General features: G+C 39.7%; 1 protein-coding gene across 1 annotated transcript in view; it reads right to left on the bottom strand.

Moving 5' to 3' along the window:
• The window catches only part of eif4g2b (eukaryotic translation initiation factor 4, gamma 2b), a 171653-nt gene that overhangs the window by 20525 nt on the left and 134887 nt on the right, over positions 1-16241 (bottom strand). Inside the window, exon 3 of the mRNA XM_040026889.1 lies at positions 9223-9350. Within this exon, the coding sequence (XP_039882823.1) occupies positions 9223-9350 (128 nt within the window). The remainder of the gene's footprint in view (positions 1-9222; positions 9351-16241) is intronic.

Genomic DNA, 16241 nt, shown 5'->3' with positions numbered 1-16241 from the left:
ATTACAAATGATTAACATCTAATAACAGAAGTTCTGAAGACGTCTCTAGAAATATTTGCTCCACCAAACACGTGACATTTTTCCAGGCTGAGGAATATGCACTTCACAAATTCTACAAAGGTTTTTAAATGTTTGTCAGGACACAGTGTGGCACTGGCGAGCTGACTTTTCCCCCCTTTTTTATTCTTCAGTTACACAAACATTCACTTCTTCCAGTGCTACTGATATTTTGCAGAGTAGGAATATGAATATGTTGTCATTCTTATGCTGCTAGCGTTTTGCTCAAAGCGCTGCTGTGCTTAAATACAGCCTTGCAGCACCTTACAGCATGACTGTAGGCCCTTTCATTCCTTTTGCAGCTTTGCTGATTGACATTTTAATAGTCAGGTTTAGTATTCAACCAGGCAACTTTCCACTCACAAGTCACTGTCACCTACATTTTCTCTTCTCCGAGGTAAATTATGCTGAGAAGTGTCTGATGTATTGTGCTCGATGCCTTTTTCAATGTGGGTTCAGTGTAAGAGTGGGAACAGGGCGTGGACACAAACTTGAAAACAATTGACTGAGTGCAACCTTTTAATATCTCCCCCTTGTCCCCAGGAGGGTTTTATAAAAAGTCTCCCATTTCCAGACTGTCTGCTGGGGTGCTGATAAACTGTGGTACATGTGACCCTCTTAACATGTGAATCAATAATGCACTGTGATATCTTCTTTTTAATCTCCCCAGTCAATTACATTGTACCTGACAGGCTAATCTAAAAGAACACATTACTGTTTGAGCGGCCTTTGGCAAAAGGGTATCGCTCGCCGCATAAGAAAGGGGTTTCTGGCTGCTTGTATGAATTGGAGTACAGACAGCAAAATGAGCATAAATCAAATTGGAGAGATGTGGTAGAAATAATTCACTCTTCATATGAAAATCAATATAAGCCTATGTTTGCAAACCCCCACTCAATTTCTGCTCCGTCACAAGATGGTGATCTGTTGAGCTGACTCTTTCAAAAACTTTTCTAAGTGGAGCAATTGATCACTCGTCAGCTATTTGTCAGTCCAGAATGACACAGAGCACAATCCAAGGATCAGTGTGAGAGAATTACTTCACCATAAATACACCTAACAGTATAGAGTGGATGAGTTTTCTCTGTGTGAATCTATACTAGTCTTTATGTCGAAAAAAAAATAAATACAAATTTCTTTCATACAAAAGAAAGAAAATGTTATTTGTTTTTGTGTGTCTCCATCTTGGGAATACAGGATTAAAATATTAGCGCTTCCTATTCATACTCTTCCCTCTGGTTCAAAAACAAAAATCAATATGAGCTCCATTATGTAAAAATGTTCAAAGAAACCTGGTCCCAAGGGTCAGGTCGCTCACTCTGAGTATTCCAGTGCATTTCAACTTGAGGATGTACACCCCACTGATAGAACCAAAGATTACCTTTAGACTGAAGTTTTCCAAAAGATCACTTCAAAGTAAAGCCTTTCTGTTTTGGAATAATACATTTTTAGATTTTTATGTGAAGTACTCACGATGCCTATGTGGTTTGTGTATGAATACTAATGGCACTGTAACAGTAGATGCTATAGGACTAAAGTGTTCCAGCCTCTTGATGCTGGTTGTACTGATGTCAAAATTATGATCTTATCTTAAAACAAAGACTCCAAAGCGTCCGAGCAAATCAGCTAAAGCTGCCAAGGTAAAGCTTTGAGATTGAGTGCCATGCAACCACGGGAGGCTTTTGCCTTAAGTGAACAGAATGAAGATTTGTGTTCTTTCATGCCACGTCTTTACTCCCTGCCAAAATTAAAATATGAATACAATGTGAGTAAAATGCAATTTCTTTCATCTCTGGACTTGGGCTGAAAAAGAAGAAAAGTAGCAGCACAAAATGCCAATCAAACACACAATTACTCCAGACCTCTGTGGTAATTCTGCGCGATTCCAATTACCACGCCCTGTCATTTGTGCCATTCACACTTTAATGGGCAGCCTAACATAAGAGAGCTAAAGTATCCAAAAATAATTTCTTGCTATGAAAATGGAGGAGACCACTGAGCTAGAAAGTGGTCTTGCTGCTAATTAAAAAGCCACCGTCTGCGCCAGTCGGCTTGCTCATTAATGCCTTCAGTCCTCCCTGGCTCGAGGAAAAACTGTGTTCCTATAATGACCAGGCATCAAGATGAGGGACAGTCAGAGGTTACAACTAAGGAAAAGCAAGGCGGCTTTTTGGAGGATGACATCTAAACCCAAATTAAGTTAATTTGAGGTTCTGCAGTGAGCCTGTCAAATCCTCACAGCATCAGAACTCCAGCACACATAAGACTAATAGGCAGGACAGCTCTGTGGATGAAACACTGTGAGGTGCAGCGTTAGTGTCACATTCTATCTGTGCCTCAGCCCTTCTCATGCCCTTCCCTGACACTGAACATGAATGACATTTTCAGGAAGGAAATTAGAGTTTATTTGTGTGAGGTGTATCTCCGTACATTTTCTCAGGGTTTCTGGTAATGCTTTAAATGACAAATAGTTGCTGTTGTGGGTTGCATGTTGTTATCTGTGCTACTGCACAATATTCTCATTAGGGAAATAAATTGACTTGCTGAATTTTCGTTGGACAATTGCCGTAGCACAATGATGAGGCATAAGCGCCAGACATCAACATCCTCCTTCTTTGATTTATATTCAAATGAGCTGTACACAAGGAATTGAATTTCATGTCATTTCCCAAAGGCTTTTTAATATTCCAACTCACAAATTAGAGGTGATTCTTCATTTTGCATTGCCATTTAAAAAAGGTATGTCCACAGTGGAGCACGAACACAAATTAACGTTAATTCCACCCTCTGCGTAGAATCCCTGCCTTTTCTTTTCCGTTTGTGATTTCCTGAAATAATTAATTATCACTTGGCTATTCTCACATTTATACTTTAAAGTCTTTTTTTTCCTGCCAATGAAAAGATCGTAGAATTAAAATAAAAACAGTTTGACTGTAGTTTAATATGCTGACATAAATTGTCTTTCTGCAAGGTCTAAATGTTAGCTATGACATTAGATATGCATTATGCTGTATATCATGTCATCAGTTATGATTGTCTGAATTAAAACAAGTGTAGATGCAAACTTGAAAACTACAGGGCACCTTTTTGAGCAGAGAGATTCCACAGTTGCTCTGGTCTGGTGTAAGAAATACATTTGATAATATCATTGAACTTCCAGGAAATCCCTTGAGAGCTCAAGGAAGGTCTCAAAACCCAGTACCCAGGTAACTAATATTTTCTGCAGTTATCCAGTAACCTGACCACCATATGCCGGAAAAGCACATTAGACCCTACAATCATACAGGGAAAATTCCAACAATCCACAACCCCCTGTGAGGAAGCACTGTGCGACAGTGGGGAGGAAAAACTCCCTTTAAACAGAAAGAAACCTGCAGATCAGGGAGGGACAGCCATCTGCCTCAACTGGTTGGCGGTGCGAGGACAGAGACAGGACAAAAGACATGTTGGTAGAGAGCCAGAGAATGACGACTACTGACTAAATGCAGTGAGTTAAAAAAAAGGTGAGCGAGGTAAAAACACTCAGCGCATCAATGGAAGCCCCCAGCTGCCTATGCCGTGTACATAAGCAAGAATTCTACTAAAAAGGGTCTGTCTCCCAAATGCAAACTGGGAGCTAGTTCCATTGACAGTAAAGTGCTCTATCTAATACGTCTATTGGGGTATTATGGAACTATGAGGTCTTTAGGATAAGATTGAGGATGATTAGTCAATTTTTATTCCTAATCTGATGATTAGTTTATTTTTTAAAAACAAATTTTTATTTATTTATGCACAGTAATGAACTATATCTTGCTGAATGTTTCAAAGATATTACATATAGAAACTGGATGTCAATAAATATTCACCTGTAGCCTACAGGTGGATGCTCCTGGAGGGTGACAAACAGCAGGCACCAAGCCATGCCTGTGTTTAGGAACAGCCAACATGATAAATGCAGTGAGCCTATACAAATGACTTCTGGCTTTCATCAGTCAAGCAACATTCGAGGATGCTTTTGTCATGATGCTGCTGCAATTTAAGGAGCAGACTCAGCCAATAAAAAATGTATCTACCAACCGAATGGAATGAATGACAGACGTGTGAGGAACTGGGCAGGAACTATTTCAGTCAGGAGGAAGACAGTCTGCAGAGGGAGACTGGTTATTGGTGAGGGGGACAAGTTAGCAACTCCAGCAGAAAACGGAGTTAAGAAGCTCAGAGGTCTTACTTGTTAGCATTGCAATCTGAAGCTAAGAAAAGGTAACCGGTGGCTAGGATCTAGAGAAGATGAAAGCAGTTCAGTGAGATTGGGCAGGCAGGCCATTAATAGGTATGTCCTTGTTTCCACAGTGACTGACTGTGATCTTCTGACTCCACAAAGGAACACAAGTGAGATCTCCAGGGAACTGACACCAAACCGGGAACTAGAAAACAGATAAAGAAAGAGGATTACTAAGCAAAAAGCACAAAAACAAGAACTAAACTTGTTGAACCAATTTTGACTGTAATGGAAGCAAAGATTAACAGCCACAGTTGGTTGTTAAATACTTCGTCTTAATGAGGTTATGTGCTGCAGGTGCAGTGTTGGGAAGGTTACTTTTAAAATGTATTCCATTACAGATTACAGAATACATGCCCCAAAATGTATTCTGTAACTCTTCTTGGCTGCAGTGGTTATTATTATATTTACATGCTTCCAGCTCTCGTTTCTGCTCGATGACAGCTCGTACTTTTCCTTTTTCTCCCTCCTCGCGCTCACAGACCCATAACGGGTATGGCAGTCCATTCTCCCTGCAGCACGGACTACACTGCCTATGAGGCTACATTCTTTAGCGCTATACCTGTAGCATTCTGCCTATTAGCTTAGCACAACAACAACAAAAAGGCGCTCTCTCACCCAGGAAACACAGAGAGAGAGCGTCACCCTGTAACCATGGCAACCGTAACGCTGCAGCCTGGAATAACAGAACGCAGCTGTCAAACAAAACCCAAACAGTCCTGACCCGCGACAATATGAAACAGGAAAGTACCGTCCTGTAATCAATTTATTTCAACAAAGTAACTGTATTCTAAATACCACCTTTTTAAACTGTAACGGAATACAGTTACTCATATTTTGTATTTTAAATACGTAACGGCGGTACATGTATTCCGTTACTCCCCAACACTGTGCAGGTGGATAAGTGCAAAGGGCAGCCCTGCCCATAGGCAGAGACACAGGTAGGCACACCTCTCCACCTGAGAGAACAGAAGAGAGTAATCAGAGAAAAACCCAGAGCCTGCCCAGATACTGACAGGTTCTTGATTTCTTCTTCATTAGCAATAAATAGGCCACCACGCTGCTTGACCTTTCTAACGCCCCCCCTCTTCATTGCGTATTTAATGGATATCTACTGTTGGAAACATTTCTGTGACTTTTACTTCCATCTTCTATATGTTCAGTCCTGACAGAATAAAGACATACCCGAGTGATTTGTACATGGGTGTAATTAAGATGTGGGGCTGTGATAAGAAATCTCTCAGAAAGTTTACAAAATGAGGAAACATGAAATGATAATGTTTAATTTATGTCTGCGCCTTTCAACATTTAATGATGTCCTCTGATGTTCTTTGGGGAGGAAACACACATATTTCAATGCAAATGAGAAGGCAACACAAACAAATATGCTAGTCTCCTGGATCACCACATATCACACAGAACCAGACGTTCAGATTATGCCAGCGTCTGAACAAATATGCCCTTGTCTTCTTTATTCATAGCTCTTTTTTTTTGTTTAGTTTGTTGCCTTGTTTGTTTGTGCAAAGAGAATTATTCTGTTCCAGCAGTTAGCCCACTCATATTGTCAGATACTGGCCAGTTCACTGCTCAAACAGAACGAGTCTGCTGGCAGAGGCTTAGAAAGAAGTGTTTTAATTCAAATAAAATGAGACTAATGTGCAATAAATTTTCTACAACAACAAGGGAAATTAAGCACCTCTATTTGGCATGAAAAGGTGTGATAGGAGGGAAGATTAGCTTAACTGGTTCAATGACACACTGTTCTCCACAGGGGAATCAGTGCTGTTAAATCTTTTTGGTGACTGGCTGTGATTAGGTGATGTCTGATAAGTAACTGCTGATGGGTTTTTGCATTTGTTAATGAGAACACTACAGAACTTTCAGCTGAGGTTTTGGTATTATCTAAACAATCTAACACATTCAATTTTGAACCCCAAGTCTGCCCGATAACCCTGTTTTATGTTCTTATCTTTTAGGAGTCACATGTAAACACCTCCCGGTTAATATACTCTGTCGGCAAAAAACACACACCATACATTTCTACAGAGCTGCAGAATATTCACCTACAGACAGAATAGCAAATACATGATTTTGTTGTTCTTTGTTTTGTTTTTTGTGGGTTTTCTGTTGTTTGCTTGGGAAAGAAGACTTTCAGCGCTGTACCTGCCAGAATAATGGATTCCAGTGGGAATCTGAGGAATGATGTGTTGAATGCTGTAGATCATCACTGGTAAGGTCACAAAGGGCTTGTTATGTTCGTGCCGTATAAATAAAGTTTGAGTTGTACGAGTCATTATTTTCTGTTGCTCAAACCCCAGGCACACCTAATTGCAGCATAAACAAAAGACAATTAGGCTGAATCTCTAAAATGCTGTTTTTAGGGCTTCGTAGCAATCACTGACACAAATTGGGAGCTATATTAAACGTAAAAAAATAAGTAATTCTCTAAAACGTGTATTGCAAAAGTCTCACTAACGCAAAGTAAGGTGTGTTGCACATTATTAAATATTCATGTCATTTCGACTTAATGTGAGGCTCAGTTTTGAAATCCAGTTTTAAAGAAAGAAAGTGTACTTTATTGATCCCCGTGGGGAAATTCCTCTCTGCATTTAACCCATTCACTCAGTGAAGCAGTGGGCAGCCATTGGGCACCCGGGGAGCAGTGTGTAGGGACGGTACCTTGCTCAGGGGTAACTCAGGGTAAATGGTAAATGGCCTGTATTTGTATAGCGCTTTTCTAGTCCCTAAGGACCCCAAAGCGCTTTACACAACCTGTCATCCACCATCCATTGGTGATGGCAAGCTACATTGTAGCCACAGCCACCCTGGGGCGCACTGACAGAGGCGAGGCTGCCGAACACTGGTGCCACCAGGCCCTCTGACCACCACCAGTAGGCAACGGGTGAAGTGTCTTGCCCAAGGACACAACGACCGAGACTGTCCAGGCTCAAACCGGCAACCTTCCGATTACAAGGCGAACTCTTGAGCCACGATCGCCCCAGCTGTCCCCTGAACAGCTACGTTCAGGGGAATCGAACCCCCGACCTTGCGATCATGGGGCCACCACTCTACCTACTGAGCTATCCCTGCCCCAGTACAACCTTAAAATTCCACCAATCAGTATTATGAGTGTTTGGGTTTTTACTCACTAGAACTTCACGTATTAAACACATTACTTGTTGTGTTTCTTAAAAGTGACACAATGTATTACTTAATTACTCCCAGAGATAGTAACTTGTTATATTAGTTTAGCATTACTCCATAACATGATGTGAAATGCACTGTCACTTTGTATACATATGAGCACAAAGAAAAGTTGAGAGACTCAAAAGCAATCGGAACATTGAGTCTACTCTATAAATATGTACAGATAGAAATGGAGGCTACAAAGTTACCAAACTGACTGCTCGCAGTTACGAGTTAAAGAGTTGTAGTATATATATTTTTTTGGTTGTTTGTTTTGTTTTCATGGAATATGAAATCTTACATAATGCATATAACTATACAACATATCTACAATTAAATATGTGTTAGCAAACAACCCTAGCAAGCTTGGTTAGCAAGGTTCATAAACCATAGCCAATACAATACAACACTAGAATTTTACTCATCAAACTTATTAGGCAGCCTGTACTGAACTGTACAGAAAATCATGTTATTTGTCAGATAATTTCATTAAAAAGGCTCCAAAAAGGACCAACAGCACAGATATGATGGACAGTTCCGTGGCTCTAATTAGCAAAGGTGAGGCCTAACATCCACCCGTCTGCCGCAGCTGTCTATGTGTCTGGACACCTGTCAGTCATTGAGGTCTAATCCCTAACTTCAGCGTCCAGACAGATGACTTATTATAAAAAAGAACCCCTTCCTCTAGTGTTGTTATGAAGAAGGAACCTTAAGGAAACTGTATGCATAAAGGTGGAACAGCAAAAGGTTACTGTGGCACACACCATCTGTGGAATGTCTTGTAATGTAATTTATTATTGCATTGTCAGCCAATGACTGCTGTTTCGTTAGATTGTGGTGTGATGTGTTGCTTTTTGAGAGCTTTTAATTCGCTTCACTCTGTCAGTCAGGTTCTATGTAAGTGATTTGTTGAGACTACATATCTGGCAGTAATCACAACTCAGCTGTCCAAAGAAATGTAGTTAATCACAGTTAATTCATGAGGGGAAATTGCTTTTTTCACACAGGGTCATGTTTGGATAAGCCCCCCCTTAATAACTGAAATAATCTTTTAAAAACTGCATTTTATTATTCTTCTTTGGTTACTTTGCTTAATATAAATTTTTTGATAATTGGAAACGTTTAACAGCAACAAATATGCAAAAAACTTTAAAAAAATCAAGAAGAGGGCAGATATTTTTTTCACAGCAGTGTAGCTATCAATTTACACACAGAAAGTGCATTCACTATGTGGCTGCCGTCATGATGGGCAATGAATGTGAATCATCACATCGAAATATTCGTCTCCATGTGCTGTGATGCATGGAGCCTTGCTGGGCAGCCAATCAGTGCTGCATGTTGTTTGCATTAATTGCTTGTTATGATGGGTCATTCTTCGGTTAATGAGACTCGCTGCACTATTGTATTTTCTTTTGCGTTTTCAATTAATCATCTGATAGTTTGGGAAGTGGTGTTATCTGTTGCTCTCTTGTTATCAGAACACTGGGTCAATAGATTTGTCATACTGCAAAGCACAGCACATTTCTCCAAAACAAAAGCCCTGTCAAAACATTTACTGGACTCATTGTATCTAACTTTGTCAGAGGAATGTAAACTATATATACAACAGCAGGCTGCTGCTTATGAGTTGTGACACGTTAGCCTCTATATTTCAAAGAGAGGATGAGATTGTTTGCTCAGAAACAATGGTGATTACCCCTGACACTTTTCGTCAACACCTGATTTTCATGTCACCGCTCTCTCCTCCGTAGTGGCGGCTCTCTCTTGCCCTCCTGCGTTCACCTGTGTCTACGTAACGTGGCAGCCCGCCAGCAATGTGTGCACAGCGCTGCAGAGAGACCTCCAGCTTCAAATAAGAGAACAGAAAGCTGAGTTCATGCTGAGCCCGAGCGTAAAAAATAAGGAGTACTGTGTAGCGAGAAATGGCAGCAGGAGACGTGACAAAGGTTGACAGCTCTGAAAGGAGACAAAGGCTCTGTCAGTGTCAACGCTGAGCCCCGCTGCTAAGTCAAGGTGGTGTTACCTTTGTGGGTATTAACGTGAGCTTTAAGCACTGATGTAAGGTCTTTCCCACGTCTTGTTTGAGGAAAAGGTCAGAAGGTCACGGTGTGCTAAAGAAAAATAAACAAACACAGAAAAAAGAGAAAAAAATAGTCATGCTTTTAACCTGAGCATATGCATTATGTGGTTATGATGAATTTCATAACCATCTTACAATGTCCAAATTAGGATTGGACCATATTCCTAAAATATCTTTCGCAATATGATAAAAAACATAAGGTATAGCATAAGCAAAAGATGGAGCACTAAAAGCAAAAAAACAAAAACATTTGCTGACAACAAAGATGTGATTTGGGGGAATCTATTAGCCAGTCATATTATTCTGCTGAAGCATGGTACAAGTTCACAACAATATCAGCTGTATGGCTACTGGCCTAGTTTATATGTAGCTAAGTGCATGTATTGTTTTTCTTGGCTCACTCTTTTCATACTGTGAATTAGCATTTAGTATTTGCTTAGTGTTTATTATATATGAGCCAGGCAGGTTGAACATGTTATCACTGTGAACTTGAGCTGGAGCCTTAATGTTGTGCACATGTGTGATGTAGGAGAATTAGTGGAGAGAAAAACAAACCAACTTTTTAACCTTATTTTTAGGCAAAGTCACCAAAGCTTTCAGGTGGGTTTCCATCAGATTCGACTGATCATTCTATAGATCGAGTTTTTATTTCTCACTGATATTAATGTTTACTCTCCTATACCCTTTAATAGGGGCATCAAAATTACTATCCAGAGGTATTACCCAGATGACTTCCAAGACGCAAGACTTTTGTTTAGAGGGAGTTTGGTATAATGTAAAAGCATCAGTATTTATTTGCAACACCAATACCACAAATATGGTGTGAAATACACTGTGATAAGTGGTGTGCCCGACAGTCTATCCACTTTAAGAAAATAGCATTGTCCTTGATCTGAGAAGTGAATGACTCTGTTGCAAGTGTGGAAGATGTAACATGAATTGCATGCTAACAGGGCAGCCAGATTCAGTAGAACAGTTAGTTTTGTACACCATGTTTGTTGCGCCATAAAAGGAAACACGGACCCCATTCGTTGTATCAAGTCCTATCACTGCACAGTTGACCTGGACAGCGAAGGCTGGTTACCGGCTACAACAATCTATTTTCCTAACTGTTTATCCAGGTGGATTGGAGCCAATGGAGAAACGGACAACCACAAACTCTAAACAAATCACAGTAAACAAGATAGAAGTAGAATAAATTAGAATCCCACAAGAAACAACAAAAGTGTTTCTGGGAGGACAATAACCTAATGGAATAGCTGCAGAAGGGACTAAACCCAAAACATGCAAAAGATCACACTGAAGCAGACTTAAAAAACTAGGAGAACTCATCAGTGTTGTCAGGGAGAAAAAGATTCAAAATAATGTGTGTTTTAATCACATGATTCATATAATGCTGTAGATACATGTTTGTTCATCGCTGTTTAGTGTTAGCTTATCACTTCTTTGGCTGGCCTGTCATGTTATTGCTTCTCCAAAAACACTTCTGCTGTGTTTTGTGAGTTTTTTGTGTGACTTTTTGCAGCTTTTTTTCCCCCTATTTCCTTTGTGCTGTATTCAATTTCCGTTGTGCTTTCCGTTGAGTTTGTGCTGTGTTTTTCTATTTGCTAGAGTTTTCTGAATTGTAGAATGTTTGGCCTCTGATCTAAAATGCATATCAAAGGTAACCTGCAATATAAACCAATATTGGATTTTCTGTCACTTCCACAGAATTGGATGAATATGAATCTGTATCTCACTATTTCACCCATCCATGGGATAAGCAAGCCTTAATTTCATTGCATTGCTATAATGCAACCTATAAGTCAAATACTGTCTGGTGACTGACTGGTTGGTGACTCGTATTTAGTCTGTTTGTTTTCCCAGCCAAGTTAGAGCAAGGATTTAGGTACTTCTAGGTACTAGTTGGTACTTCTAAGGAGCAATTGTTCTAAGTGCTTCCATCAAAGTCTGATTAGTTTTCAGCTTGCCTTGGCACCTGGTGTTTATTTACTGTCTGCAAGTCTATATATTATATGTAATTCTGAAGTACTGTAGTTTCATTGTAGTCAGTGGATATATGACACGTACCTTTGTTGACCTCTGTGGTTCCATCACATCTGGGAGCTGTTGAGATCACAGAACCGCGTGCGTTGTCAGAGTTCAGTTGTGTGTTTCAATGTGTGAATTCCTGAGAAACTGCCCTGAGATGGACCTGGCAGCTTCACAACAATTTACACCTTCACATGACATATGAAACATCGCTGGACACTGAACTATAGAAGTCATAAACTCAAAACTCAAAATAACATAACTGAAGGACCAGTTTAGCTTCCCTTGACATATGACTGCGTTTAATATTTACCTGTCTTGTGAAGTCATTGTGCTTGACAAATTAAGTCGATTTAATTGGACTTTTCATTTTTACACCATTTTTCAGAATCAACAAATATCAGAGCTTATTCACTCTTTTTCTATTTCTATTTATTCTCATACACACAGCAATCTACTGGCATCAGCTGTAACAGTGTTTGGGAATACTTAGGTACATGTGTCTTTTTGGGTTGCTCTAATCTTTTGGCATACATTTGCCTCAAAACAAAATGATGTACAAATTAAGTCCAGAGGGAGCAGATGAAGGCCTCTGCACTGGCAGTTCATGTTTCACTGAGAGCTGAGCCATACAATCTGACAGAATCCTGAGAATTTACCGAAAAACACTGCAGGCCACGTCAACCTGCAACATATATACCTACTGCATGCAAATTGATTCAGTTGAGAATGTGACTAATCACAAGGCATCAGGGGAATACAAACACAGATCACACATGTGGCTAAAAACCTCAAAACATAGCTCTTCACTGAACAACTCAGGCTTGGAATGTTTTGGAGTAGCAGACCGTCTCCTTAGAGAAGTTTCCAGAAGTGTTTTTGCCATGCAGATGGTGCGTGACTTTCATAAAAGGCTTAACAAATGGAAGGAGTAAATGAAGTGGACAGTTCCTCCCAACCGGAACATCCAGGAGGTTCTACAATCTTGGAGAAAATAGGTTCACATCTAGTTTCACTGGTCCAAGGAAATAATGACACAGGAAAAAAAGTATCCCGCAGCAACTAACTTTGTTGGTAGTCCGACTCAGGGAGCTTGATACCCTTTAGAGCCAGTGTTTGTCAGACAAACTACCCTCTCCCTCCGGGTGTGTGAATACAACAGATCTATTGTTATCCGTTTCACAGTTGTTTGAACATGGTGCACAGAAAAGGTTTGAAAAACAACAGCGATCTATATTTCAGTGGAGTCTCGCATGTTTTGAAAGACGAAAAAGGCAAAATATTTCAGAGACTGCTTTAAGCTTCTTTACATATGATTTGTACTGCCTGATATGAATGGGACTCACACAAGGCAATCAGTTAATTAATCAAAATTTCAATTAACAAGGCAGAAAGGTTTGCGTTACCTCTGCTGCTTCTGATAAAGGGAAGCAAATTAAATGAGCATCAGCACTTGGATGGGCATCAGATGGAATGCAAATGCCATTGATGATTATAATGAGTTGTACTGTAGCTTGACTAACAGGTGTAAGTAATGTATTTCCATAAAAGGCGTGAGGGTACAACAATATAAAGCTAGTTATTAAAGGCTTTTTTGTTTCATTTAACATGGGTGTTATGTTCATATGTAGCTTTGGCATAGCTGTCATTAACCAAACAGCTACTGAGAACAAAGAACACGGCCTCTTAAACTATTGCCTACTAAGTATGTTAGGTCAAAGCACTACAGGTCTGAAGCCAGGCCAAAGTGATATTTAGTGCTTTTACACTGACCTCACTTTAGATAAATGTCCACTGTGATTATTATATATATTATATATATATTGATTCTACAGGAGGATGCATTTTATTACAACTTTATGCATTCTGGATATATTTGGTGATTATTTTTCTTGATCCTTATTTATTGTTTTTGTATATATCTTGTATATATCTTGTAAATTTCAGTCTGGCTTTAAACCACATCATAGCACTGAAACAGCTCTGCTGAGAGTCCTTAATGATCTTCTCCTAATTGCAGATTCAGGTTGTTCTGCGGTCTTAGTCTTGCTGGACTTGTCCTCAGCCTTTGATATGGTGGACCATAATATTCTACTAATGAGGTTAGAACATACAGTTGTTCTGTTAGTTAGAGGTGACGCCCTTAACTGGTTTAAATCATATCTTTCGAACAGTCCTCCTCTGTCACACTGGGTACCTATTCTTCCTCTGTTGCATCCTTCTGCTGTGGTGTGCCTCAAGGCTCCGTGTTGGGCCCAATGTTATTCTCACTCTATATGCTACCGCTAGGCTTAATCTTTGAAAAATACATGTCATTACATTGCTATGCTGATAATATACAAATGTATTTTCAGCTAACTGACGATGTTGCTCTGTCACTGCACTGCTTCCTAGAGTGCATGAGAGAAGTCAAGGAATGGCTTTTGGGCAATTCTCTTATCTTAAATGAAAAGAAAACCAAAATTGTGGTGTTTGACAGTCATCTCCCCCGGGGCCAGCTAGTCGATACCTTTGGATCCTTCGCCACTTTTCTCTCTGACACTGTTAGTAATCTAGGTGTGCTGCTGGACAGCTCTTTCAAATTTGACAACCAAGTGTCTTCTGTAGTCAAATCTAGCTTCTACCAACTGCGTCTTATTTCGAAGGCTAAGCATTACATACCACATAAGGATCTTAAAAAGCTTATTCATGCCTTTGTGACCTCTAGATTAGATTACTGTAATTCCCTTTACTTTGGTCTCCATGCTGCTCTTCTCCATAGATTACAGCTTGTCCAAAAGTCTGCGGGACGCCTTTTGACTGGTACCTGAAGGTTTACCTCTATCACCCCTGTCCTTGCTGATTTGCACTGGCTTCCCATCAAATACCGCATCAAATTTAAAATATTGCTGCTTACCTTCAAAATTATAAATAATACAGCACCTAGCTATCTTGTCGAACTTCTTAGACCATACACCCCTGGGAGAGCCCTCAGATCATCCGACCAATTACTCTTGGTACAGCCTAGATCTCGGCTTTAGACCAGAGGTGACTGTGCATTTGCCCTGGTTGCACCTAACCTGTGGAACAGCCTTCCCATTGCTAGTCGCGCATCTGACTCCATCCCATCATTTAAATCACGATTAAAATCTCACTTATTTAATCTTTCTTTCCCAGTTAGTTAACGCCTGTATTTTATACTTAACTCCAATTTTATCTTTCTATATATCTTTTTCTACTTAAAACCTGTGTGTTTTTAGCAAGTTTGATTTGATATTCACTTTTATTCTTGTGTAATTAGTGCCACTGAGCTGTTAGTATATTCAGTACTTTGTTAATGGTCTTATATTATTCATGTTTTAACCTGCTGTTTTATTGTGAAGCACTTTGGTATACTGTTGGTTTTTAAATGCGCCATATAAATAAAATTGTATTGTATTGTATTTATTTTTTGGTTTTTAAGATGGCACATGTAACAGTGAAGATGAAAGTCACAGAGGTAGTGAAAGTGCATGAGCCATTTAAAGCAACGTGAAGAAGAGAGTGCAAGCAAGGTGGAGTGGGTGGAGACGAGTGTCAGAGGTGATTTGTGACACAAGGATAGCAGCAAGAGTGAAAGGGAAGGTTTACAGGACAGTAGTGAGACCTGATGTATGGTGCGGAGATGGTGGTGCTGACAAAAAGACCCGCGGCTGAGCTCGAGATGGAGTTAAGGATGATAAGATTTGGACTGGGAGTGACCAGAATGTATAGAATTAGAAATTAATATATCAGAGTGACAACTCAGGTCGAGTGTTTTGGTGAAAAAGAGAAATAAGACTGAGGTGGCTTAGACATGTACATAGAGGGGGTAATAGATGTATTGGGCAAAGAATGTTGAATATGCAGTTGCCAGGCAGGAGGAAAAGAATGAGCTCTGAGAAAAGATTCATGGATTTTGTGAAGGACAAGCAGAGGGTTGGTGTGACGGACGAGGATGCTAGGGAGAAGGTGAGTTTTAGGCAGATGGACCCTAATGGGACTAGCTGTTATTTTTTACTGTGGGACTACTATAGTGTGGCATTCTCAAAGTAATGTGTGTCTGAGTGATGAGTGTGTGCTGTCCTGCTGTTTACAATGAAAGAAACTACTGTACTGTACCTACTGTACTTGTACTGTAAGAGAAATTGCAACTTATCTACCCCACAGCTCAGAGAGACCAGACAATGTTTCCAAACAGGATTCAGGATTAACAAATATTATAGCTGCTACTGTGTTAATTATTGAGTAGTTTTGCAAATTCAGTGATTTATATGCAAACTCTTAATCTGTAATGTAAATGGCAACTCAAACTGATAATCAATGGTGAAGAGTAAAACATTTTCTCAGGGTTTGGTAAGGGAGACACCTCTAATTCTGTCTTTTCTGCAGATGAAAAAGCACTAAATTTGTAAAAATTAACAACTGAATGATTCTAAAAGTCCCTGCTTTGCATAGAAAATTCTCTTTGTTGACTCGATAGAAAAGTTCTGACTGGTGTGTGCAGCATGGAACGAGAAATGTATATTAGCCACTGTGATCAATAAGGAGTTTTAGGCTTATTGCATTCCGATCAATAACACCAAAACAAACTAAATGTTCATTAGATTTTGTGATACATTTGTGAAA

This window comes from Simochromis diagramma, unplaced genomic scaffold (assembly GCF_900408965.1).
Source record: "Simochromis diagramma unplaced genomic scaffold, fSimDia1.1 OVJJ01000293.1, whole genome shotgun sequence".
Taxonomy (NCBI): Eukaryota; Metazoa; Chordata; class Actinopteri; order Cichliformes; family Cichlidae; genus Simochromis; species Simochromis diagramma.
This window is presented reverse-complemented; position numbering and strand designations above follow the sequence as displayed.